General features: G+C 38.2%; 1 protein-coding gene across 1 annotated transcript in view; it reads left to right on the top strand.

Annotated features, from left to right (window-relative positions):
* SVOPL (SVOP like) overlaps positions 1–22,658 on the top strand; it is a 716,183-nt gene extending 693,525 nt beyond the window's left edge. Inside the window, exon 16 of the mRNA XM_044087938.1 lies at positions 21,654–22,658. Coding sequence (XP_043943873.1) covers positions 21,654–21,665 — 12 coding nt within the window. The 3' untranslated portion in view covers positions 21,666–22,658. The remainder of the gene's footprint in view (positions 1–21,653) is intronic.
* Positions 22,659–26,533: the final 3,875 nt, after the last annotated feature.

Here is a 26,533-nt window from a genome sequence, read left to right as displayed (position 1 = left end):
TATTACTATTATACTATGACATTATTTAAGAAAAGAAACAATTACTTTTCTTAAATAATGGCATTGTATAATGCCTCTTTGCTGCCCTTCCGCAGCTGTCTGGCATCAGTGGCAGTTCTGATGTACTGCGCATGCCTACACAGTACATCAGAGCTGTGGCCAAAAGCAATGGAGAAAGCAAGATCTCCGTTGCTTTTTACTGTTTCGCTATGTTAAATGGGTTTAACATAGCGAGACAGCTTTAAAATAAGCAACGGAGATGTCCATTGCTTATTTTAAAGCTGTCTCGCTATGTTAAACCCATTTAACATAGCGAAACAGTAAAAAGCAATGGAGATCTTGCTTTCTCCGTTGCTTTTTTTTTTAAACCTGTCTCGCTATGTTAAATGGGTTTAACATAGCGAGACAGCTTTAAAATAAGCAACGGAGATCTCCGTTGCTTTTTTTAAACCTGTGTCGCTATGTTAAACTCTTTTAACATAGCGAGACAGTGTTTTAAAAAAAGACTTATACTAATGGAAAAAGTCCGGGCGACTGGACCTTTTTCCATTAGTATAAGTCGATTTACAACGTGCACGCTGGCCAATCAGCGCGCATGTTTTGGAATATTAATAGGGGGTCATGGTATAATAATTCATATTCTGTTATTCTGTCAATGACACAGATTAACAGTGCTGATATATTAAGTGCCACTGCCTGGTTATTTCTGGATTTGTCCCTGATTCCAATGAGAAGTGTCTGGTTTGTAATTAATACATGGCATAGAGGCAAAATTTTGTGAAGTATCCTCCTGTCATTCATTCCAGTACTGGTTGTTGTGTATTTTTTGTTGTTATACAGGGAAGACAGGGACTTTGTTGGCAGTTTATGGGATAGAGAGATATGAGTTTTTAATTAATCAAGGCTGTTTTCACCTATTAGCTGATTATTATTTTTATTAATTGGACTTGGACTTTCAATGAATGCAGCGATGTTTAATGGTGGGGAGAGATATGAGCTCTTAACTCATAAAGACTGTTTATCTATTAGTTAATGAGCTTTCAATCAATGCTATGCTATTTTATGGGGGGAGATGAGTTCTTAATCAATCAAGGCGATTATTATTATTAGTTGAATGAATGAATAAATGAATGAATGACTGAATGCTATTTCCTTAATGATTTTCTGATAATGGTTTGTTTGCAAGATTATTTTGCTTTGCTTTGCTCTAATGTATATCAATTATTTTCCATTTGCATCTGTTACTTCCCGGGTGCAATTTCCCTCTGATGACTTTTTGAACAGTACTTAGATATATTGTAGTGAATCATAGGAAAGGGAGGCAGAAGGAACATCTTTCACAGAATTCCAAATGAGTGTCTCACCCTGGGCTCCAAATTCCCTAGCTACTCCTCTGGTCTGTCTCACGCCACAAAAGCAAAATGTATTGGTCTAGCTGCTGGAAAAAATAAAAAATTATTGGTCTAGCTACTAAAAAGAATACAAAGCTTTGATTATCGGCTGCGGTACACTCAGTGAAGCATGCTATACCAATAAGTTGAGAAGAAGGTGATCAAGAGCATTGTTTCATAGGCATCACTAGGCAAACTTCACCTACAAGGATTGTTGCCACGTGTTGTAAATTTTTCCTTAGAGTCTGGAAGTCAGAGTTTTGATCAGGAAATCCAGTTTTGGTGAGTGTTTGACTAATAATTTTGTCATTCGTACTATATACACATTACTGAAATGCATTTCCCAAACTTCAAAACTGTAAATTACTTATTTATTTATTTTACATTTGGTAACCAGGAAAGACTGACTGGAGACAAGTCCTTTTTCAGCAGAGGCAGGGGAAAAAAGCTCCACATTTAGAAAATAAAACAATGCTATTTCACTTGGAATCCTTGGTACCAGTTAAGTTTTGTCCTCAGAATAGTATGTGTGTGTGTGTGTGTGTGTGTGTGTGTGTGTGTGTGTGTGTGTGTGTGTGTGTGTGTGTGTGTGTGTGTGTGTTTAGCTGGTAGCTGAAATGTGATTATCACCAGGCAGTTACTGAATGCAACTTATTGTTTTCCATACACAAAGCCTAAAATATTTAATTCATTAATTCATCTATTCATTCCATATGTTTACCAGGGTAGTCCAGCTGAGCAAAAGCCTATTTTCAGAAGAGGTCTACTGAGAAAAGCTCTAATTGTTTCAAATAAGAAAAAAAAGCTAAATCAATAAGCACGTATGGAAATATTTACAACGAAAAGGTATAAATAAATCTATAAAAAGATAATAAAATAATGACTCTGTCCTCCAGTTGCAATGATGTTTCTCGTAGTAAAAAAAAAAAATATATATATATATATATATATATATATATATATATATATATATATATATATATATGCTGTTTTTAGTAGCAGGATAATATTATATATATATGAACAATAAATGGATTCATCATAACTATAAGATAGCCATGATAGGAAATGATAAACAGTGTTCATCCTTCCTCATCACTTTAGTATGATTTTTTTGGACTTCACGCTTATGTAGTATAATAGCTTCAGCAAATATACAGACTGCTAAGATAATAATCTTGTAAAATAAAGTTTACCATGTTTAGAATGTTTATATATTTTAACTGCTGCATTAAGCACATTATTTACTGTTTTTGCAATTATTTTATGTACAAATTAAGTACTTTTGAAATGGAAGCGATGAATGTTCACTTACCAAAATGGATGTGGCAAGAGTGAAAGGAAATAGTGTAGTTTTTGTTTGGTTTTGCCTCTTTCTAAGACAGCAATCTTAATTTCAACCCAAGTGTAGAGCTCCAAAGCCAAGTGAAGATGATTCAGTCAGTTTCTTTTCAATAGCGGCAGAATTTTTTAAAATAAATTGCAAGGCATTAATATATAAACAATTTTTTAAACTCAACATAGAAGAAACTATTTTCATGCATTCCAATAGCATGGTGATTTTATGACATATATAGCACATACTAATCAGCAACTGGCAGCCATCAGTGTTAGAGCAGAAACTTTAGAGCTCAAAATCAGATAAGGCTACAGCTAGGCAAAAAGATAGATAGATAGAAAGAAATATTTGATTGCTCTACTAGAAAAGGTAGAAGCTGCTGTTTATATGACATTTGGAAAAATCTCTTACTTGAGTGAGCGCACAAAGTAATATTATTGAAAACAACCTGCATGACCTTTGGAGGTCAGCAAGCTAATAGAAACTCATGTTGTTTTCTTTGGGAACCAGGTAAGCAGTGTTGATAATAAGACCATTGAGCTTTCTGTGAATCAAAAAATGTCCCCTAAATATCAATGGAGAAAGTGATTTTCATGCAGGCATCCTGTCTTTGCAGAGCTAGGAAATGGCACTTTAAAATATTTAAAAATGTATAATTATCTTGCTGTGTTGAAAATTAATTTTCAAGTTTTCTTGATCAACAAGAAGCCATTAACTGCATATGTCCATCCATAATGAAATGGACCAGGTTGGAAATGGCCCTTAGTGGACATTGCAAATGCACCTCTAAGACTGGATTAGCTCTCATCCAGTCAAATAAAATGAATAGGACTTGCAGGTTATTTGGGCACAGAATGAAGGCTAAAAACGAGAAGCTTTCCAGCAAGGAAAGGACAAGCGACTGGGGTGATAATGCAGTTAATGCTGGTTTTGTTATTAATGTCTTTCTACTGTTAATCATTTTATAACATTCAGTTAGAAACTAAGATTTGTGGTATCATCCCTGTAGTCCACTGGGGATCACTGACTGAAACTGGATTCCTATTTTGCACTTCCATGATTTCGGACTTCAAATTATCAGGTGGTTAATGAGTTCAGTGCTTCTTTACGTCATCTTCATCCTGCCTTCGTTTTCTGTCAGATGACAGGTAAGGAAACTTATGCAGACATATATCTTAAGACAGGAGGAAACTGCAAAAAGAATGCCATTCCTTAGGGTTAGAAACTTAACCCCTGATGATCGGATGATCCAGGCACACAGGCACATTACTCTCACCAATTTATTAAAGTCAGATTTCTATGATGATGGTGGTGGGTACGTGTGTATATACTAATGAGAAAGACTACATTCCCAATTAATTGTGTATTTGGTTCTGTCAGGTGTAGTCACATAGTTATACCTTTGCTGGGAAGATCTGTTCCTCCTTGGCAAAGAGATATTGCCTTAATTGAGTGTCATTATTACTCAGGAAATATGTGTTGCTAATGATCTTCTTCTTTGTTTTGGTTTATCCCAGAAAGGTAGTGTACCTGACACATTTTTAATTTATTCCAGACTTTGCAGCTAGACTTAGACTTCAAGACAATGGTTACCTCATGATGCCTCAAAGGTTAAGAAATTAATAGGCTCTTAGCAAATTTAAATCATAGTCTATAGTACCATCAAAGCAGGACAGTCTTATCAGTAGACTGTCATTTCTGTATTTTTGTATGTGCTTTTATTAAATATTAATCTGTAAGCTACAGGGATTTTTGGACTAAAGGTGTGCTGCTGGACTTTTAGGGTGCTTCATTATTTAAGAAGGCATCAGTATTACAGTCCTTATAGTTGGCAACAGATGTATAATGTTCTTAAGTAAATGTAACTACCTTCATTAATTACTAACCTGACATGTTCTAGGTTTTCTGCAAGTTCTAATAGTCTAGTAAATGGGCTGCCATTGTAGATCACTCCCCTGTAACTAGTGGTAAGGCATACCTCAACTATCCAAATTTTTTTTCGGAATGTCCACATTTTTGCTTCATAGTTTTGGTCTCCTCCTCATAAAATTAGTGGTTTTCTGGGAATTCACTGAAGATTGATATCACCAAATAATGACATAGATTTAAGATTCATACTTCATATCTTTCAGGAAATGCATGCTAACACAAATTCTGTTGTTCTAGCAGCTTTCTAAGTTTATAAGAGCAATATTTAAAAGCTGTCCCTATTTTAGGAGCTTTGTTCCCCCATTATGTTTGGCTTTGTCCAGATTTTTGTGCTAAGAGGTTGAGAGGTATGTGGTAACAAAGGTATGTGCTATCATAATGTGAGATGAGAGCTAAGCTCAAGAAGTGTGTTGCTCTGTTGGGGTAATTTGGGAAAGAGATGATTTTGCCCTTTGTAGCTATGTGATTTTTGGTGACCTTTGTGCATCTAATGGAAGAGAGGGTAGAATGTCTCAGTCTTAAGTTTGATCCTGAGTAGAACAGAATCACATGCTTACATTAATTATTATGGCCACCATGTCAATGCAATCAGCAGTGGTTGTACCACTCTCTAGGCATTGCTTCAATTTACTATATGATCACTACTATCAAGTTAGCCATTGCTTCTCATGTCACACCCTTTACTGTAACCATTTTGATGAAGCCAGATGTTTCTTAAGATTAATATGTACATCACTCTGGTTTCTTTGCATTTCTCTGCAATAGCATCTTTGGTAAGTGCAGTAATATTGTGACATCATTGGAGGAGGGCTTCTTTCTTCAGCGCAAGGAGGGATTGCATTGACTCAGTGGAAGCCTTTTACAGGAGATGGTAAACATTAAAGAGTTCTGTAGTATAACTCCTGTCTGACCATATCTAGATAAGTTTACATGATACATTCTTAGATTAGTTCATTTAATTTCATTTCTCAAAAGTAAATGGAGTCTTGTCTAAGATGAAGGATATCTTACTTGCTGTGATTTGAAAGTTAAGTTATTAATAACCATTTGTAGTCTGTTATATTAGTCAAAATACCTCCAAATTAGGAATGCTTGTTGGTGTAGAATTATACTGTGTTACTGCAGTGGTTTCTATAAATGATGTGTTTATGGACTACATGGTCTCTAGACTGATATTATGTCTGTGATCATTTAAAGTAAAATACCTCATTATTACCTTGTCATCATTACTGATACTCATAGAACCAGATGGGCAATGTTGTTTTGGGAAATATGGAAGTGTCTTTATGAAATTTCAGAATGATTCCTTTCCTAAACCTCAAAGACGTTCAAAACACAATACAGGCACAAAGCACACTCAGCATATTAAGCCTACTTCTTCACATTTCACAAGGAGTCCCAAAGTCACAGATAGTGAGCTGTAAGGCAGGCATTGACCGAACCAAACATTCTTGTTATAGGTGACTTCACTGTAAGACATACAGATGTACCTCTAGGCTAAGCAAGGAAAAAGTGACAGTTAGTTGCTTGTCTGGTGCCAGGATCCATCAGGTCACATTTGCATTCATCCTTGAACAAGCACCAGTATAACTCTGTAATAGTTTGTCAGTATCAATAACTTGAGGTGTGCCTTCTTGAATTATATGAAGAGAGACATGATGGAGGTCTCAGACTGTGTCCAAGGCAGATATGAGCCTAACATTGAGCAGTATTGTACCTTCTCCAAGGATGATGCCATGGTATGAGCAAAAATATAATTGACTTCAATAATTGGTTTAGTTTTTGAAATCAGTCAAAGGGAGTCCAGTATTAGTCAGTCTGTGAGGAAATGATTGCCAGACCATGCTGTTTCACCAGGGATGGCCTTCATCTGTCCCTTCTGGGGTTTTGATTATTGGCAAAGACCCCCATAGTGCCTCTTTTAGGCAATGCCAACCTGGTAAACCTACCAACATAAAACAAGCAAAGGAAAATATGGCAGCATTACTGATCAATGCTAGGAGCTTGAACAACAAACTCCACTCCATATAAGCCATTCTCATCCTGGAAAACATTGACATCTGTATAGTGACTGAGACATGGTTTAAAATAGCAGAGAGTGCACAGGGCTGTAACAATTTTCAGACATTTAGACCAGCTACTATGCAGGTGGGGAAAAAGGTGAAGGTATCTCAGTCTACATCCAAAAGCGACTCACATCAAGGCTGGTAAAGCAGCATGCACTAGAGAATTGTCGTGTCCAAATAACCATCAGAAAGGTCACATGCCATATATTGGCTAGCTATAGAACTCTCTCTATGACAAAAGAAAGTCTCAATGCGTATCTACAGGAACTAGAATCATTCAATATTAAAACAATTACCATTTTCCTAGGTGATCTGAGCCATACAACTAAAGCCTGGGAACCCTACACCACCACTAGTACACAAGTACAGAGATTCCTGGACTTTGTCAATGCAAATGCCCTTGAACAATTAGTCAGAAGTCCCACTAGAGAGAATAACATTTTGGATCTTGTCCTTACTAATATGGGAACATAGTGCACCATCCCTTGTGTATCTTCATCACTTATGTCTTAACATAAAGCCGTCTCCTTTGAAATAAAAATGAAACCAGAGATCCTTTCCACCTAAGGTACCTTTAGGTATTTATTTAAGACAAACTACCTAATCCTAAGTGATACACTAGCAAGCTTCAAATCCCTGCCAAGCCAAGTTAACTTCACTGAATACCTAGACATGTAGACCACCACACTATACCAGCATGTAAACAGCTGCATAGATGTGTCTGGACCCTGTAGGAATAAGTGCAGGGTAAACACTGAAACAAACCCACATAGTGGAACCACAATATCAACAACCTTTATAACGTACACACAGCAGGCTCATCCAATAGGCAGTCTGAGTCGACTCAATTCAACCATCATTTATTTAGGAAAAACTGTATATCACATCTGCCCTTGTGCTTTAAGTTCACTGGAAATGTCCCTAAAGCATACACACAGGAGGTTCATCCAATAGGAAGTCTGAATCCACTCAATGCAACTACCATTTATTTAGGACCAACTGTGTACCAGCTCTGCTGTTGTGTTTTATGTAAGTGTGAGGGGCATCCAGTCTTCTGTGTGTATTTTAGCCAGCATAGTGACTGGTCTGAAGACAAGTGCTTCAGTGTCCTAGTTTGTAAGCAATACCCTTATAGTCTGTAAACCCTCCTCCACTGACATCCTGCTGGTAAGCTTTTGCTGTCTTCTTTCTAACAGACAGTGACATTTACTCATACTGCTCTTCTGACAGTTATTAAACCACTTTAAGCTGTGATCTAGTATTTGGGCACAGTTAACATTGACCCAGTGCACCCAACTGTCTCTTTAGTATGTTTTTATTTTGTTATAAAAGTGTCTCTGCAAGGAAATAGATATGAAATAGATATGTAGTTAACACCGATGTCTGAAGTTTGAACACCAGTCTGTGAGCTACATTTTTATGTAAATTATAAATATTATGGCAGCCTAAAGGAAAGAAATTTCTCCATTATAATAGCTCCATTTTCTTAGACCACAACAGTCCCATTGGGACTTTCTCCTTAATGTTGTCCCTTTGTTTTTAGCAATCCACTGTTTCCCTTCTTTAAGTTTATTTCTCTTCTTGTGTGACCACTTTTAGTTCTGATCCAGTATTTTCTAGAACTGCACTCCTGCATTCTTGCTTTGCCATAGAAACTTGCTTACATTACACAGTTGTTCAAAGAGTCAAATGCAATTTTTTGCTGTTATCACCATCAGGTCAATGTGATATTGGACTGATTTTCTTACTAAAACTGTCCTAGAGCAACAAAATCAAGACTTTCATCTACTCTTAAACTGCATTGTTCCTTTTACTTATCTCTCTCTCAGCAGATTAGTGGCTGTTTAAGTTCATAGGTTCATAGGTTCATACTAGGCTATCTGCCCTGGGGCAATTATAAGCCTAGCCCGATTCTGTATGGCTTACGCCACCCCTTGATTTCAGTATACTGTGCCCTTTTTAAGGTTTAGTTTACTGTGCCTCTGTCTAATAGTGACACGGGAGTAATCCCTGGGAAAAAACCTACGATCCCCCATCCACTTATCGAGATTCTTCTTGAAGAGATTCAGTGAGGTGCTCTGCCTCACATGAACTGGAATTCTATTCCAGAGTGAAGGGAGCCTCTGGGTTATGAACCTGTCCCTCCAGCAAGTTCTATTTATTTCTGTGCTGAGGTTCAAGTCCCTCGAGCGTGTGGCTCTAAGGGATTTAGATTTACTGAGGTGGAGCATGCCCATTAATTCTGGATTTGACATAGCTTTGTATGTCAGGCATAGATCGCCTCGAAGTAGGCGGTATGCAACTGAGTAGAGCTGGAGTTTTTTTAACCAAGCAGCATATGGCATCTGTTTGAGAACCTTGATCCTCTTGGTGAGATACTTTTGGGGTCTTTCTAATTGCTGCAGGTGTCGGGTAAGGTACATCCCAAAAGGGGCATTGTATTCTATGATGGGCCTGATGAGGGATGAATAAAGGGGCACGATTACCTCTCTTGATCTAGATGTGAAACCCTTCGTGATGAGGTGGGCTATGTAGAAGGTCTTTCTAACCACTTTGGCAATGTGGTTTTCAAAGGAGAGATTGCTATCAACTTGGGTCCCCAGGTCCCTAATAACTTTCTCTGTACTTAATGGGTTTCCGCCTATGTGGTAATTTGTGGGCACATTGTTTTTGCCAAAGGGTATGACTATACATTTTTTGGCATTTAGCTTTAAACCATGGCGCTGGCACCAGTTATCTGTCTCTGTGAGACCTTTTTGAAGGATGTTTGTGTCAGCTGGAGAGTTGATTATGGCACCCAGTTTGCAGTCGTCTGTGAACTTGGTGAGCCATAGTCCTCCCACGTTTGCCTGTACCTCGGAAAAGTATATACCGAACAAGAGTGGTCCCAGGACAGAACCCTGTGGGATGCCACTTGTGACCGGTTTCGAGTCTGACATGGCTCCAGCAACTCTCACTCTGTGGGTTCTGTCTTTGAGCCAGTTTGCGACCCATCTTGTGACATAGGGGTTTATATTTAAGCTGAATAGCTTATCTATGATGCCCAAGTGGGGTATTGTGTCAAATGCCTTTGCAAGGTCCAGATAGGCTGTGTGGACTACCTTCCCTTCATCTATGGCTTTGGTGACTGTTTCAAAGAAGTCAACCAGGTTCAAAAGGCAGGATCTGCCCTTGACAAAGCCGAACTGGGTAGGATCTAGTGTCTGTAGGTCCCCAATGTCTTTGTTTATGACCTCCACGATGATCCTCTCCATAGCCTTGCAGACTAAGCTAGTCAGGCTTATGGGGCGATAGTTTCCAGGGTCTGTAGAGGATCCACCTTTGTGGAGTGGGACCACTGTTGCTGTACGCCATTCTGTGGGCACATATCCTGTAGTGAGGCTGAGATTGTATAGCTGTTTTATTTGAGGGATTAGTTCCTCTTGTAGTCACTGATTTTTGTATCTGTCTTTTTGCCAAGTTTTCAACCCGCTTTGTTTGCCCTTGCTAATGCCCAGGCTCACTCAGCTCCCCTACCCTACACCCAGTTCTCACCCACCCCTACTACATTTATACTTCCATAGCACCAACCACATATTCCTCAAGCCAATACCATTATTTTCCCTCCAAAAGAAAAACAAACAATACAATTACTCACAATAGTAACACCCACTTTAGTTTACCACCCAAGGCTCTCTCTCAAACTGTCTTAATTATTACCCCCTTTAACTATCAGATTACATCTCTGCAACTAACCCAGTACTATCCTAACATTTTATAAACCTAATTTACAATAAAGATAAACCCAAGTTAAATAAGATGCCCCTAACTCGTATTATTTTATTATTCCTCCTCAATCTACTTTTCTTCATCACCACTTAACAAATCCACCTCTTTCAAATATTTAGGTCTTCGACCAGTCCTCACAAAGAATATCAACATCTACCTAGCCTATCTTTCTCCATAACACCCTATCTCTACAAACAAACCATATGTGATTTATTTATCTATAATTATCTCAAAACCAAGTATCCAAATTTACAATCAAATACCAAACCAAGACCAAAATATAACTGGCCAAACTCTTCTTTCTGTAAAATTTCAATTAAAAAAATTAGTGGAGATACCCCAACCCAAGTCCTACTGTTCATAAAGCCATTATTTCCATCCCCAAAAATAAGGAAGTTGCCAAATATAGCTAAACAAAAAACAGAATCCAAACTCACCCTACTAAATGTGAACCTAAGAAGTATGTGAAATAAAATCCATGACATACTTGCCTGCCTTGCCACATACATCTCTGATGTAGTCATAGCTACTGAAACCTGGTTAAAAAAAGAAATAAACAATAATAAGAATACCCCCCATGATACAAAATAATCAGGCATGATAGACAAAAGAAGTGTACAGGTGGTGTAGCAATCATCTATAAAATTCCCTAACCATCACATTGCTTCCACAGGAATTTCCCAGATGTAACAATGATGAACTTTTAAAAACACTCCTAAAAATCAATAAATAGGAATAACATCGATATTGCTAAAAGCATCCTGTGTTGGATAGCCCAACAAACTAACCATGACACTATAATATGGGGAACCTTAAATATAGACTGGCAACTCATAAATTCCAGTACCCCCACTGAAACCATAAACTTGTACAACTTCAGACAATAACCACACTTACTAGAATCGACAAAACGTCATGGAGACAGCATTAGACTAGATTCTTACAAACACACCAGACAAACTGACAGAAGTAGGCTGCCTCTCAGATAGCTTAAGTGACACATACCAACATATGCCATTAGAACTCACCATAACCTAGATAAACATTATATGTAGTCAAATATGAAGTACAACCAATTTCAGCAAAGATATTCTCAATGAAACACTGAAACAATATAACTGGAATGTACTTAGAACAATGCCGCCGGATACTGCTGTAGAACACTTTAATAATATATCTTACAGACTTTACTCTTTTATTATGTACTGGTGCTAGAATATTTAAACTCCAGTCCTGCATCATGGCTGACAAAAAAAATCATGATAAAAAGGGATAAATCCTGGAAATATTGGTATAAAAATAGAACTTAAAATGCCTTCCAGCAATTTAGACATCTTAGAAACCTTCGCTGAAGGTTGGGCGTTGGGCTGGCAACTCGGCACCATAAAAAAATCGACTGCCAATCATTAGCGGACGAGAGTTCCGCTGTGGCGACCCCTAACCGGGAAAAGCCAAAATGACAAACAAGAAACCTTGAAAAACTCCATGTCACACAGGATAAGCAAACAAACTATACCAGTCTACAAGACAAACATAAAAATAACCCACAACATTTTTGGTCATCACTAAATATAGTACTCCACCTTGGCAAAATCACCACTCCCTTGCCAAAATCATACAATGCAATGGACTCTATCCCCACCAAGTCTAATTCCTACTTTATTCAATCAATATTAGCTCTCTTAGACAATAATACACCTGTCCCCCTTTCTCTAACCCTGTTCATAGTGGAAAGATACTTCCCATCACTGTGAAAAAATACATCATACCACTGCACAAAGGCAGCACATTTGCAGAGTTTAATAACTAAAGACCAATAGCGATCCCACCCACTCCCAAAATATTAGAAAAATGCATCCATATGCTGCTGATGCAATACCCAACCTCAAATAATATACTCTCAGAAACACAGCATGACTTTAGGCATCGGCACAGCATCACTACTGCACTACTACACTTTTCCAATATAATAAACCAACATAGAAACAATGGTCTGCTTGTGTTCATCATGTTCTTAGACTTGTCAAAGGCATTTGATACTGTCTTACACCAGCAACTGCTCGTTCAACTCACCTCAATAGGACTTTCACAATACTCATTGTTGTGGTTACTTAGTTACCTATCTGGAAGACAACAAGCTATTACATGGCAACAAACCTACTTATCTTTTTAACCAATTACTACAGGTATCCCTCAGGGCTCTATCCTGGGTCCTTTCTTATTTAATATATTTATTAATGACCTCTGTACCTCCACTCGCCATTCTAGTTTAGTTCAGTATGCAGACAACTCAACATTAATATGTGCAGCCCCATTAATAAATAAGCTCCAATGCATTACCCCAATTTTTTTCTCCTCTGTAGAAACCTGGCTCAAAGAATCAAACCTCCTACTTAACCCCAAGAAAACTAAGTTAATGTTTTTTACCTCAAAAAGTTGCCAAAATCAAAAGCAATAATTTACCAAAAACTTGGCAAGTAATACTGTCATTTAAAGTGTAATTCACAGTAAACTTCTAGGCATTATAATAGATGGCAATCGCATATATGACCAGGATACTGTACACCATTAAATCTGTACACCAGAAACTAGGCTGCCTTTATAGGATCAATGGATTCCTTACAGATACTGCAAAAAAACTCTAGCTGCCACCTTCTTATTGCCATCTACCTTGTCCACCACTCCTATCCTAACAAACCTAAACATACTGAAAGAAAGAAAGAAAGAAACTTGCCTCATGCTACAATAAAATATCTAAATTTGCCACCAATCTCCCTCATAGGACCCACTATTGTCATAGCTTAAAGCAATTCAACTGACTTGAATGACACAACTACCTAACATATTCATAATTAACTACAGCACATTATCCAGAAATTGCCCTGCACTATAAAACTTATTACTGTCCTACTGTCCAGCAAAGAACCTGCACTCTAGTAACACCTTCTTATTACTTACAAATAAGTTAAACAATGTTTCAGGAGACTCATTCAATTCCCAATATATTGCTAAACTCTGGAATAGTAGCCCCACACAAATAAAACTGTCCAACAAACTCAGTAGTTTTAAACCACTGCTTAAACAACATCTTAACCAGTCCTGGTGCTGCACATGCTCAGCACAAGGTTAAGACGCTGTGCTCACCATATGATACTCTTCAAATACTCTTCTTAAACAGAATACTCTCTACCTCTCACTGAAATGACAAAACAATTTTTATACATAACTGCTGCCTGTAGAATCCACTAAGTTGCATGTGGGCTTTCTCTTTAGTAACTTCCACCTCTTTAAAATCTTAGACTGTATAAATGTAACTACTGTTTGTGTACAAATGCAAATAGAAATGTAAGTACTGTACATTTAACTGGAACTTAGTATAATGCAATGTAAGCAAATGGAGCTTTTCTCCCTGGGACTCCGCTGAAAATAGGTGTTACCCAGTCGGACTTTCCCGATGTACAAAGACAGATAAATAAATAAATAAAAGAAAAATAATTTTGGCCAAAAGTAAGAAGAACAATTCTCAGAATGTTAAATCCTTGTCACTGAAATAAACAACTCAGGAGCTCAATAAAATCCACAAAGCCAAGTTTGAGGCTAATATCATTACCCAAAGACAATCACAAGGCATTTATTAGTTATGTTTATAATCTCAAAAGCACAATGCAGCAATTTGCTGAGCTGCTTGTGACCAATATTGCCCAAACTGAGGCTGAAGATGTAGCAAACCTACTGGCCAGTAAATTTAGGTCTAACTTTACCTCCTCTCCCCTCTGTCTATCCCTCAAGATATACCTGAAACTGGCTCACCTCTAGCTATCATAGAAGACCAAGTCCTAAAAGTGATATTAAAAGCTAAAAATACTGCATTGATTGGTACTGGCTATATCCCTGGATGCATCTTAAATAGCATGAAACATGATTTAGCTGCACTCCTAACAACACTGTTCAATCTCAGCCAACATACAGGTTTTTGTACCAAGTGAATGGAGAACAGCTATGATCATTCCACTGCATAAGTGAGGATCATCCACAGACCCAGTCCATTACAGACCCATAAGTTTGACCAGTCTCATGTGCAAAGCCGTGGAAAGACTTATCATCAATTAGGACATAGGGAACCTCGAAACACTGAACTTGTGACAGTTTGGATTCATCAAGGACAGGTCAAGTTTACTCAATCTTGTGAATTTTTTTGAAAAGGTCACCAAAGTAATGGATGAAGGCAAAACAGTACATACCGTATACCTCTACCTGGCCAAATATTTTGACACAATTCTCCACTCAGACATAGTAGCAAAGCTAAACAAACTGAGAATAAACCCTTATGTCACCCACTGGATTGCCAACTGGCTCACAGATAGGATGCAGATAATAAAACTAGGAGAAGTTACTTCCACAAAGTGATGAGTCACCAGTAGAGTCCCCAGGGGTTCAGTGCTGGAACCTCTCCTGTTTGGCATCTACTTTACTGAAGTAAAAGCCAATGTCAAAGGACTGTGACTGAAGATGGTAGATGACTGCAAGCTAGGAGCAGTCATTGCATCGCCAAATGATTTAGCCATCCTGCAGGAGTGTTTGTCTCAAATAAATAGTTGGTGTCAAAATCATGGTCTGAAACTAAATGCTAAGAAATGCATTATTGTATCCTTTGGGAAGTCATCTACCTCAGCGAACTACCATATTGACAATACTCTCCTAACAGGTGACCCAGTTGCTCAGGATTTTGGAACTTATATGGACAGTGACCTAACTTTTGGCCAACATATGTGTATTGTTGAAAGAAAGTCCTTGTATGTTGCACAGCTTATAAACAAAGGGACTGTGTATAGATCTAGGGATGACATTGACCCCCTTTATTCAACCCTTACTAGGCCAGTCATTGAATATAATGCTCCCTTTGGCATGTTTGTGTCCATTCACATGCAACAACTGGAACACCCAAAGAGAAACCTTACTAAAAGTCAAAGACCTAAAAACATGTCCTAGATGGACTGACTCAAACCCCTGTCAATATACTCGGTATCCTACAGACTTCTAAGAGGTGACCTGTGTCTAGCATACAAGGCATCCTCTGATCCACTACTGATGTATTTTCTAAATGGTATCAGAAATACTCAGTCTAGAGATATAAATCTATTCTGCAACATCAACAGAACAGTTAGGAGGAACAGGTATATTTCATAGAGGACACCTCTGATGTGGAACAGACTACCCATCCACATACAACAAAGTTCATCCCTGTCCATTTTTCAAGTGCAGCTTAGATCTATGGATAGGAAACAGAAAATTTACTCCAGGACTGCCCCCTGTACTACTAATGAACAGATGCAACTCCTAAATGCTTTATTCCATGCATGGGTCCCCTCAAATATATTTATGGTATGATCACAAAAATATAAAATAGGCACTCCTGAGGGATGTCCAACACCCAGCTCAGTTAAAAGAAGTTGTTTATTCCAAAGACACAGAAGCACAGAACAACTTCTTTTAACCGAGCTGGGTGTTGGACGTCCCTCAGGATTGCCTATTTTATATTTGTGTGATTGTGTTTGGTTTCCTGGCACTCTATCTAGTGTACTTTCATGATTTATGGTATGATCCCAGTTATTCTTATTAGGGATAATATGTAATTATCGACCATGAGATGGGTAAGACCAATCTATAACCAAATGGGATATTTATTTTGAGCATAAAAAGGGAAATTGGATAGGCTTAAAATGACACACAAGGTCAGCTAGCCTAGTACTTACCAATGAACCTATTAAAAGGTTTGAAGCCCCAGGAGAGGTTATTTCAGAGTCTGCATCCAAGTACCTTAAGATAGCCCCTGAAAAGACCATTGAGCTGGTGACAAAGTTCACCTTGCAACTTTACTTATCTAATCTTCATTGAGAGTTTACTCTAGCTTCTTGCTAATCTGGAAAAAATTACATGTTAACCTTGTATTGTACATTGGAATAATCATATCTGATGCATTGTTCATTGTTTGGAAATTATGTTATGTGAACTCAGTGTCTGCTTTGGAGGGTAATTGTGCATTCTTTTAACCCTTGTAGACCCAAATTAAATCTCTTCAGTACAGTCTATAATGAATAGAATGCAACTTCAAGGTTTCCAGCGTCATAACATATGGGAAGGAGAAGACCATATACATTTGTTTAAGAAAAAAATCAAAGTCTATTCAAACCTTCCTGTATCCCCATAGTATAATTGTCTCTATATAAGTATCTTTAATAGAGTTATCATAGCTTAAGATATCTAGATGAAACAGCCCTTAAAATTATTTTAATAGTAATGAAGCATTTCCTAAATTCATGGTCTGCATTTTCCTTAAAGCCAAGCTTATTGCCTGTTGTAATGGCCAAGTCTCTAAACTATATAATACTATCTAACTGATATCTGTTATTGATTATGGATATTGTAGGTTCATAGGTTCATACTAGGCTATCTGCCCTAAGGCATTTATAAGCCTAGCCAGAGTGTGTTTGGCTTTCGCCACCCATTTTAAATTAATTTTGCTATGCCATTTTTCGAGGTTAGTATACTGTGCCTCTGTCTAACAGTGACACAGAAGTGATACCCGGGGTAAACCTACGATCTCCCATCCACTCATCAAGATTCCTCTTGAAGAGAGTCAATGAGGGACTCTGCCTAACCTGGACTGGGATTTTATTCCAGAGTGAAGGGAGCCTCTGGGTTATGAATCTGTCCCTCCAGCATGTCCTATTTATTTCAGTGCTGAGGTTCAAGTCTCTCGAGCCGTAGCTCAATGGGATTTGGATTTTCTGAGGTGCAGCATGTCCATTAATTCCGGGTTGGACATGGCTTTATACGTCAGGCACAGATCGCCTCTGAGCAGGCGGTATGCCACTGAGTAGAGCTGGAGTTTCTTTAACCGGGCAGCATATGGCATCTGTTTGAGCCCTTTGATCCTCTTGGTGAGGTACTTTTGGGGTCTTTCCAGTTGCTGCAGGTATCTGGTAAGGTACATCCCAAAAGGGACATTGTACTCAATTATGGGCTTGATGAAGGATGAGTAAAGAGGCACGATGACCTCCCCTGATCTAGATGTGAATCCCTTCATGATTAGGTGGGCTATATAAAATGTTTTTCTAACCACTTTGGCCACGTGGTTGTCAAATGAGAGATTGCTATCAACTTGGGTCCCCAGGTCCCTAATTACTTCTTCTGTACTTAATGGATTACCACCTATGTGGTAATTTGTGGGCACTTTTGTTTTTGCCAAAGGGGATGACTATACACTTTTTGGCATTTAGCTTGAGGCCATGGCTCTGGCACCAGTTGTCTGTTTCTGTGAGGCCCTTTTGGAAGATGCTTGTGTCGGCTGGAGAGTCGATTATGGCGCCCAGTTTGCAGTCATCTGTGAACTTAGTCAGCCACAGTCCTTCCGTGTTGGCCTGTACCTCCGAGAAATATATACCGAACAAGAGAGGTCCCAGGACTGAGCCTTGGGGGATGCCACTTGTAACTGGTTTGGAGTCTGACATGGCTCCAGCAATTCTAACCATGTGGGTTCTGTCCTTGAGCCAGTTTGCAACCCATCTAGTGTACATTGTGCATTACTTTATTCTTCTTACTGTTAAATGCCATTCAGCTGAGTTTGGCCCAAGAAAACATATGTAATATTGCTTAGGTTATATGACCTATAGCAATATATATGAAGTATAATGTTTGTCATATTAATATAGTTTGATTACTTTCATATGAATGTAAATGTGCCTATGTCACACGTGATAATTCAATAAAGGTGTTTGAAAACAAACAAAAAAAACCAGAACATACAACCTAGATCTTGCTGAAAGTTGGCTTGGTCATTTAAGGAGTTAATTACTGGCAAATATGCTAATCTAGGTAAGAAATATCCCTTGCATGATGTTCATAAAACAGATATGGCCCAATAACAAATAGATACTCTTGTTGTTAGGAAACTGAGATGAAATAGATTCCCTAATTCTCGGGTAGAAGGAATACCCTCTCAACCAGCTGTCTAGGTTATGATGTAAGTATTCATTTTCATGGAAAGAAATGTACTGATAATTGACTGGTGGAGTACAGAATGAAATGCCTTTGCCAGGCCCAAGTAAAGGGTATAAACCATAATTATGTATGTTTATCAGATTAGTGGCCTATAATCTACCCTTCATAAAACCATGCTGGTACTTTTCTTCTAATATCCCCCAGAAGTTTCATTATTCTAGCCTTCACTTTTCTTTTGGTTTGTCCAACACCTTATATTTGGACAACCACATCCAATAATATAAACAACCCCTAAAGAATTACAACTAAAAGGTTCCCTGGCTCTGTAGTCCCTACCATTGATTTTGCAATCATTTAAATTCTTGACAGTGTTACATACAAAGCAGTTTCCACAAGCACGTGTCTGTACTCTTGTTACCTTGTCCAACAATTGTTCCATTCCCACTCAGCAATTCTTTGAATTTGCTGTATCTGCCATATGAGAAAGTGATATGTTTAGGAAACAAATGTCCTATTGTAATACCATAACATACCATATACCAAAATTCTCTAACTATCCTTTCCAAAATGGCAGACAAAGGAGAAAATGTTGTCAAAAAAATAATTTGTCCTCCCCATTTTTGTATCTCACATTCTTCTCATAATTTCCACAATGTTTTTTTATCAAACCCCTGATTCTGTCCCAAAACTCTTTTCTTAGTTTCCAACAAAATGGGTTCAGAATAACCACATACAGCCAATCTACTCTGAACCTCATTCAAATAAATATCCTTCAATGTTGTATCTGATGTATTTTGATAAATGGGATGAGGTTGTAATGTATAACTTATTCCTAGAAGGCGAAAGGCCACGGTAGCAGAATAAAGCTAAAAAATTCTTAAGATCTGTGTGGCAAAGCTGATTTTTGTGGTGTCTTTTTTTTACTTTTTTTACACTGTCAAGGTGCTTATAAAAGTGAGTCAAAGATCATCCAAAAAAGTCTTGTAGATTTGGTAAACATTTGACCAAGTTTCCCTGGTGGAAATTGTCTTTTCCAAAAACATTTTTCCTAGAAATGAGCTGCTGCATACAATCTCTATGCCAAATGCTGCATTTTAATGTCAGACAGCAGATTTCAATTGTTATAAATCAGTCCATCTTAGTTTATATTTGGGGAAAGATGGAGAGGGTTACAGGTCTGAAAAGACAATGTTAAATCCTTTCTGTTTGCTAAAAATCTAATATTGTTATCCTAAGTCTGTAGTGAAGAGGGATAAATTCCTGACTGTGATGCAGGTAAATGGAGTTCAGTTAGTGGCCACGACACTGTAGGGTCCAAGAAGGGAGAGAGAAGAATGAAGGGACGTTTTCACCTTTCAAAGGAGGGTTGCAGGTACTTTGGGTGCATTTAGGATGTGCATTTTCTCCATGGGGACTGTGGAAAGCACCTAATATGTTCAAGGATGGTGGGAAGGTCTGCTAGCTGGCCATGTCCCTTGTGGAAGTAAGGGACAACTGACACAGACAGCCCATTCCCTTGTGTAAGCAAATATCTGTGCGAATGTAGGACTCTAAAAGTAGAAAAAAATCAACCCCCCCCTCCCATGGTTTCCTAAATGATGGTCCTGTCTTTGCCAACTTTCTCTTGGTGATGAGGTAACAAATGGGTTGATATGCACCAAAAGGGCACTGGTGATCAACAGGCAGAGGAAGTAAAAAGAACAAAAAATAATTAGTATGTTCACCATATACAATATAACATGCTCTGTCTTCATCTTTCCCACGTCTTTGTTTCCAGTTATAACAATCTTATTGTACTTAAGTTCCTATGAGTATAACCTACCTAAAGCAGACTTTACATCTATCATTTTACATTTCCTTAAGTGTATTACTGTGATGTTATAGCTTGTCTGCTCATGGTAATAAATTTCACAACCCTCTTAACATGAAATCTCCAATAAAAAGAATCTGTTTGCTCCTCGATGGGTTACTGGTTACCAGTGATGGGGATAGCCTGGTACACATCTAAGGCAGAGACTGATAGCTCCTTGCAACATTATCATGATTGTCTGCTGAGTATACATCTGTGTTGTTGGCAGACTGTTCATCAGGATCAAAAACTAAACAGATAGGTACATCCTCATGGGGGTTTCCTTGTGAAAGGCCATCTTCATTAGTGGAGGATTTGTCATCCATATCCTGTTGTGCACCTCACCTCTGACAAAGAAAATCATGTTTATTTGTGGGACAATCAGTATAGAATGCATTGGATAATAGTATTAATTGCTCATCACCAGTAGGCCACTTCAGTCTGATTATTGGATGGGAAAATTCCAGTTCTCAATGGCAACTGCAAATTGTTCATCGTAATTAATAGTATACTGGCTTGCACTCTGGTGTTAGGTTGTTGGAGCATAGGATGCAGATTCTTAGGAGCACAGTAGCAGCTGCACAAGGAAGGAAACCAGATGTAAACTATGAACAATAGAATTCCCAGCACAGAGACTTGCAGTGCATCTTTTTTATGTTATGATTTGAGGATTGGAGAAGTGATTGTCAATTATCACTGCAAAGAACCTTTATTTTAAAGTAGATTTTCAAGCAGTTCATAGAGTGAGATTTTTCCCCATTATCATCAGTTAAGTATTCAGTTTTTTTTTTTGGGGGGGGGGGGTCATACAAACATCTATCATTGCTAAGCTAATTCTCTAATTTGCTTCATAAACACAGCTTTAGTTTGAAGTTATTGTACAGCTGCTTTGCTTTTGCAAGTTTAAAAAATCTGTAGTAGTTTTTTTCCATTAGCGCCATACTTGATTTTGTTCCACATTCATTTCCATGACCACAAGTTGATTTTTCTCAACATCTGCATACGTAACAAGTCGGACTATGAATTCCAAGACATAGATTTTCCTCATTGCAGTATGTCATGTTTTGCAGTGTAGTCAGTGATTTCTACAAACTAGATTAACAGCTGTTTATGCTAACAGTTGTTATCAATGCTACATCTCTAAATCAAAGAAATACGGTACAACCTGTGTACTCTTATGATTAGAATGTATTTCCCCTGTATCATATTATATAATATGACATGCTAAGCAGTCATCCATGTTGTTCTCATGAAATGACATTTACTTAATCATTATTTGTATATACACTAATTCTTATGTTTATTTGCAGCAAGTGACATGACCTTCACCAATTCCAAGATTGTTTTTTGTGTACGAATCCACTGCAAAGAACCAAAATAAATGCTAACAGAGATTTCATACGAAGATGTAGCAACAGCAGGAAAATGGAATTTGAGGACAAGATCAATACTGCAACCAAAAAAGAGGAAACAGTGACCAGTCTGCAGTGTTGGAGAGGAGTGTGGACTTTTCTACCCTAAATCCTGCAGGACAGGAAAACATATATTTGTCCATGGAATTAGCATGCAAAACGAATAAGAGCATTAAAAGTAAAGTAATCTGTTTACACATCTTCCACTCAGGGGGCTGACAAGCATTTGGTCTAATAATCCATTAAAAATAAACTTTTCTATTTATGTATAACCTCCACTCAGGAGAGGTGACAAATGTTTGATCTAATAAATGCATTAAAACTAAACCTGTATGCTCATATCCAACTCTCTGCCAGGAAAAGTGGCAAACTTTTGTTTTTTTGATGGAGTGGATGCCCTGTTAGTAAACTATTTAACCTATAAAATAACAATATTATTTTCAGATTGTAAAATATGGAAGACTGCATTTTGTGATGTCTGTTAAAATCAGACCTTTGTTACATGTATAACACAATGACTAGTCTGGCCTCCAGTGTTTTTTTAAAAGTCCTTCCAGAGAGATCACCCCATTACTGAGATGTGTTTATATGGGTGATCTTTCCACTTCTAATGCTTTCTTCTAGGAGCAGATGTAGACATGGAAAGAAAAATAATTGGACACAAAGAGCAGATCTTTAGTCTTCTAGCTATCCCAGGAATACAACAGTAGGCAAACCTAACATAAGCAAAAGCAGGGTTGGACTAGCAGTAAAACATAATTATAGGGAAAGGAGGGTAGGATGTAACCCGCTTAATTTCATACTATCATATCTCCTAAAACTATTTTTTCCTGTGATTACTTTGGTTAGTAGATAAGTGTGTTGTTCCTTTTTGACATGATATGCAAATACAATTAAAAGCGGTCCAAGCATTTTTTGAGGGTTGTGGTGCTTTTTTATAAGATCTGGTGAAAGCAAACAAGACTCTACCATTAATAGTGAGTCTGGGATGGAGAGGGTAGCAGCATCAAAGGAAGATTTTAAATACATTTGAGTACTTGCCACACTAGTTGGTCTTTGATAGTGCCCCCACCCCCATTATGTAAATTCTGGAATCTCTTTATTGGAAGGCCTGTCTCAAGCACTTCATAGCTTTAGTTACTTTACTGGTGTACGCCTGTCTCAATACTCTCCAATTTTGCCCCATGAAATATGAATAAGCAATACCTGAAAATTGAAAGGCACTAAATATGGCTATAGAATTCTAAACTTTAATAAAGTCGGAAGGCTGAATCTGTAGGACGGAGGTGTTGAATGAAGTTTAGCTCCTAGAATGAAGATCTAAGCAGTAGTGTTTACCAATGGCATGAGATAAAGATCAAGCATCTGTGCCACAGGTGTGCACACATCCTCGGGAACTGAAGGCAAATACCACTCCTGGCTTAGTGACCCTTGATCACACTAACTAAAAGACAATTGGGCTAAACATTTAAGAATGCGTTAACTTTTTTAAATAGCTTGTTCTTGGTGATGTAGACCCCTGTCTATATGAGATGAAGGCAATGGACAAATGGTAAGTTCACACATCCTGAGATGGTGGCAGGCATCAAGGATAAGAACGTCACCCTTTCTTCCACTGGAGAAAACGGGGGACAATGAATGGACAGAATGAAGGGATAATTCAGGACAATGTGGGACTGTTCCTATTTTTTTTCTCATATTTTTGCCCTGCCCCTCATATAATTTTTGATTGTCTGGTATATTTCTAAACGTTAAAGTCAATCAGTCATGCCAGACATTACTGTTTCATGCTCAGAAATGCATGCTGATGCAAAATCTGTGTTTGATTAACTTAAGTGAATTATTGTTTCAAATTATTGGCCTTTGTCCTGCAATTATTTTTGTATTGGTCTCTGATACAGCAAAACATCTCTCTCACCTTCTTTATTGAAGTAAGTGAGACTAAGCCATTGCAAAGTAGTAGGAAAGGTTCTCTCCAAATGAGAATCAGCATCTTCATAAAATCTACTTGGCAGATGTAACAGACACCAAAGACAAAGGCTTCCAAGCATAATTGTAATTAGATTATATACCCTGTGCAATTTCCCAAACTGGCTTTGTAACTGTAGCAAACCACTTGCTACAAATGTAACAAGTGGTCTGATACCACACATTACCACACAAAAAAACACTTCATTATTTCCCAAATGCAATACCGGCATTCATTTCTTAATGCTGGTAATGCACTCCTGCACCATTAATGCTTTCCAGTTGTGCCCTTTCAACAACTGGATCCCAGGACAGCCACTTCCTTTGCTTTGCCTTAGTTATGCCCCCTGCTTCCAAGAGACCAAACAAGTATGATGAGTTTGCTGGATCAAATTATGGTTGGACAAGCCTGCTTTTCATGAATCTCAAGCCCCAAGGAGAAGGATCTTCTATAAAGAATTGCTTATCAAGCCTATGATGAGCCAGTGTTCTGCTATCTACAAAGTAATGATGTACTGATATGGTAGAAGCCTACACCTTTGTCATGGGTGATACATACTTGAAAGGATGAAGAGAAGGAATGGGATAATTCTCTGTTCATAGACAGAACTATGTCCATTTCACAGAATGTTCTGAGCTGAAGATGTCCCAGCAGCATTTAAAACTTCTGAAATTTCTGCTAGTGGAATCAAACATGAGTCAAATGTTTACTGAAGCACTCAGGACCTGAGATGTAGATGTCTCTCCTCCCATTTATTCAAAACATTTGTTCCCTCAACAAACATGGTCTCTGGAGTGGCTTGAGACCTGAGCACCTTAAACATACTTTTCAGAATGAGTCATTCTTTCCAGAACTTGAATCACAGATGTGAGATGAAGGTGAAAGCTAGAAAGTATGCTGGAAGCTTTTTGTCTATACCAGAGATAAGCTACACTACACACATGCCTTGCTGATGGGAAGTGAATCTCTGGAGGTCTACATTTGCTAGTGAGGAAAAATGTTGACTTCTCGGGTGATCTGTTTCCAACACACTGTATAAGTGCAGGGTTCTCTGAATGTGAAATCTAGGAGTGTATCTGAGCTGTGGCTTATGTGCTATGATGATTTTCACCTCTTCTGGGACATGTGCTATCACCAGGAAGATGGCATAGGTGATGCATCATAGGCCCATATCACCATCCTACAGAGGACATAAGAGCCATTCTCTCTTGCCTAAGTTCCACATGACTGTCTGGTAGCCTGCCTGTAGCATAAATGGTTCTGAGTGTTCTGGTTACATTTCTTAATCTGGTGCCTTGAGAGGGAGCAGAGCTATCCTTATCTCTAATATGTTTAAGTGGAGTATCCAGATCCAGGCACTTTTTTAAAACCCTGAGCCAGAAATGATCCTATATGCACCCCCAGCCCTCTCCCAGTAAAGAGCTCATCATAATTTTTTGTGACAAGCTTAGCAGCAGCAAAGGGACACCACTTATAGACTAATAGTAAGTCTCTACAATCCTGGGACCCACAGCAATATTCTGACAACACAAGCCGCTCCACTTTGAGGGTATTGATGGCTGTGCAATCAATGGCACCTCAGATGACCACTGGAGCACCCTCATACTGAGATAAGCAGAGGCATTGTAAAGACTGAGGCTGCTAGCTGTACAAAAGATTCACAAGGGTTCAGCCACAGACCACTTCTGAATCTCCACCCAGAATACCAGAAATATAACATCCTGGGCTTTGTCTTTTAGAAGAAATAATGGATACAGTAAAATGTTGACTGATACTTTGGAAGATGTTCATAATACTAAAGTGGTCTATTAGGGTGGTAGGAATGAAGAATGAAGAATAGGATTAAAAGCAGGTCAGTTGTCACCTTGTAAATAATATTGTGTGGAGATGAGCTCTATATACTCTAAATGGTGAGGCAGTATGAGCCAATTCAGTGCCTTAAGGGCAGTATAGTTGTGGATGTGGTATTGTTTCCTGGTGGCAAATTTTGCAACCTTATTATAGCATGCTTCCAACTTATTTTAGACTGTAGATTCACAGGTAAGCACTAGGCTTGCTGCTCTTGCAGGATATTTTAAGCCTAGCCAATTTCTCTTTTGTGATTGAATTAATCAATCCGATATTGTTAGAGTTTGACCTTGCCCATCTCATGGACTATAATTATATATTGCCTCTAATGAGAATAACTGGGATCACACCATAGATAATTTGAGGGTACCATGCATGGAATAAAGCATTTAGGAGCTGCTTCTGTCCATTATTAGTGCAGCGGCCAGTCCTGAGCTAAGTTTTCTGTTTCCCATCCATAGATCCAAGTTGTGCTTGAATACGAACATGGATGAACTTTGTTTTATGTGAATGGGGAGTCTGGTCCAGAGCAGTGATATTGTCTGTGGGATATACCTGTAGCTTGAGGGTTGGTTAGGATAGCTGCACTGTATAAGAAAGATGGGAGAAGGTAAGTAGTGGGAAGAGTGGTTTAGTGGTCTTGCCAAGGAAGTGTTTATTCCTGTAGATAATCCCTCATTTTAATTAGTTTTTTATGCTATTTTGAACATGCAGGTCAAATTTAAGGTTATCATCTATAAAAATGCTAATATATTTTGTATGGGGGACTACTTCAATTTCAGTTTTATTTAGTGAAAACATTTTGAAATGTGCTTTGTTAGACGTGAGATTTGGGGAAAGAAGTAGTAACTTTATGGGGGGGTTGCTTTTGTTTTTTTAGGGTTGAGTAGTAGTTGGACATTATGGGAAAAAGCTTCTTGTGTAATATAGAGGAGTTGAGGCAGGTTATTGGATGTACAAA

This window comes from Protopterus annectens, chromosome 11.part0 (assembly GCF_019279795.1).
Source record: "Protopterus annectens isolate FY-2018-M chromosome 11.part0, PAN1.0, whole genome shotgun sequence".
In the NCBI taxonomy this organism is placed as follows: Eukaryota; Metazoa; Chordata; order Ceratodontiformes; family Protopteridae; genus Protopterus; species Protopterus annectens.
This window is presented reverse-complemented; position numbering and strand designations above follow the sequence as displayed.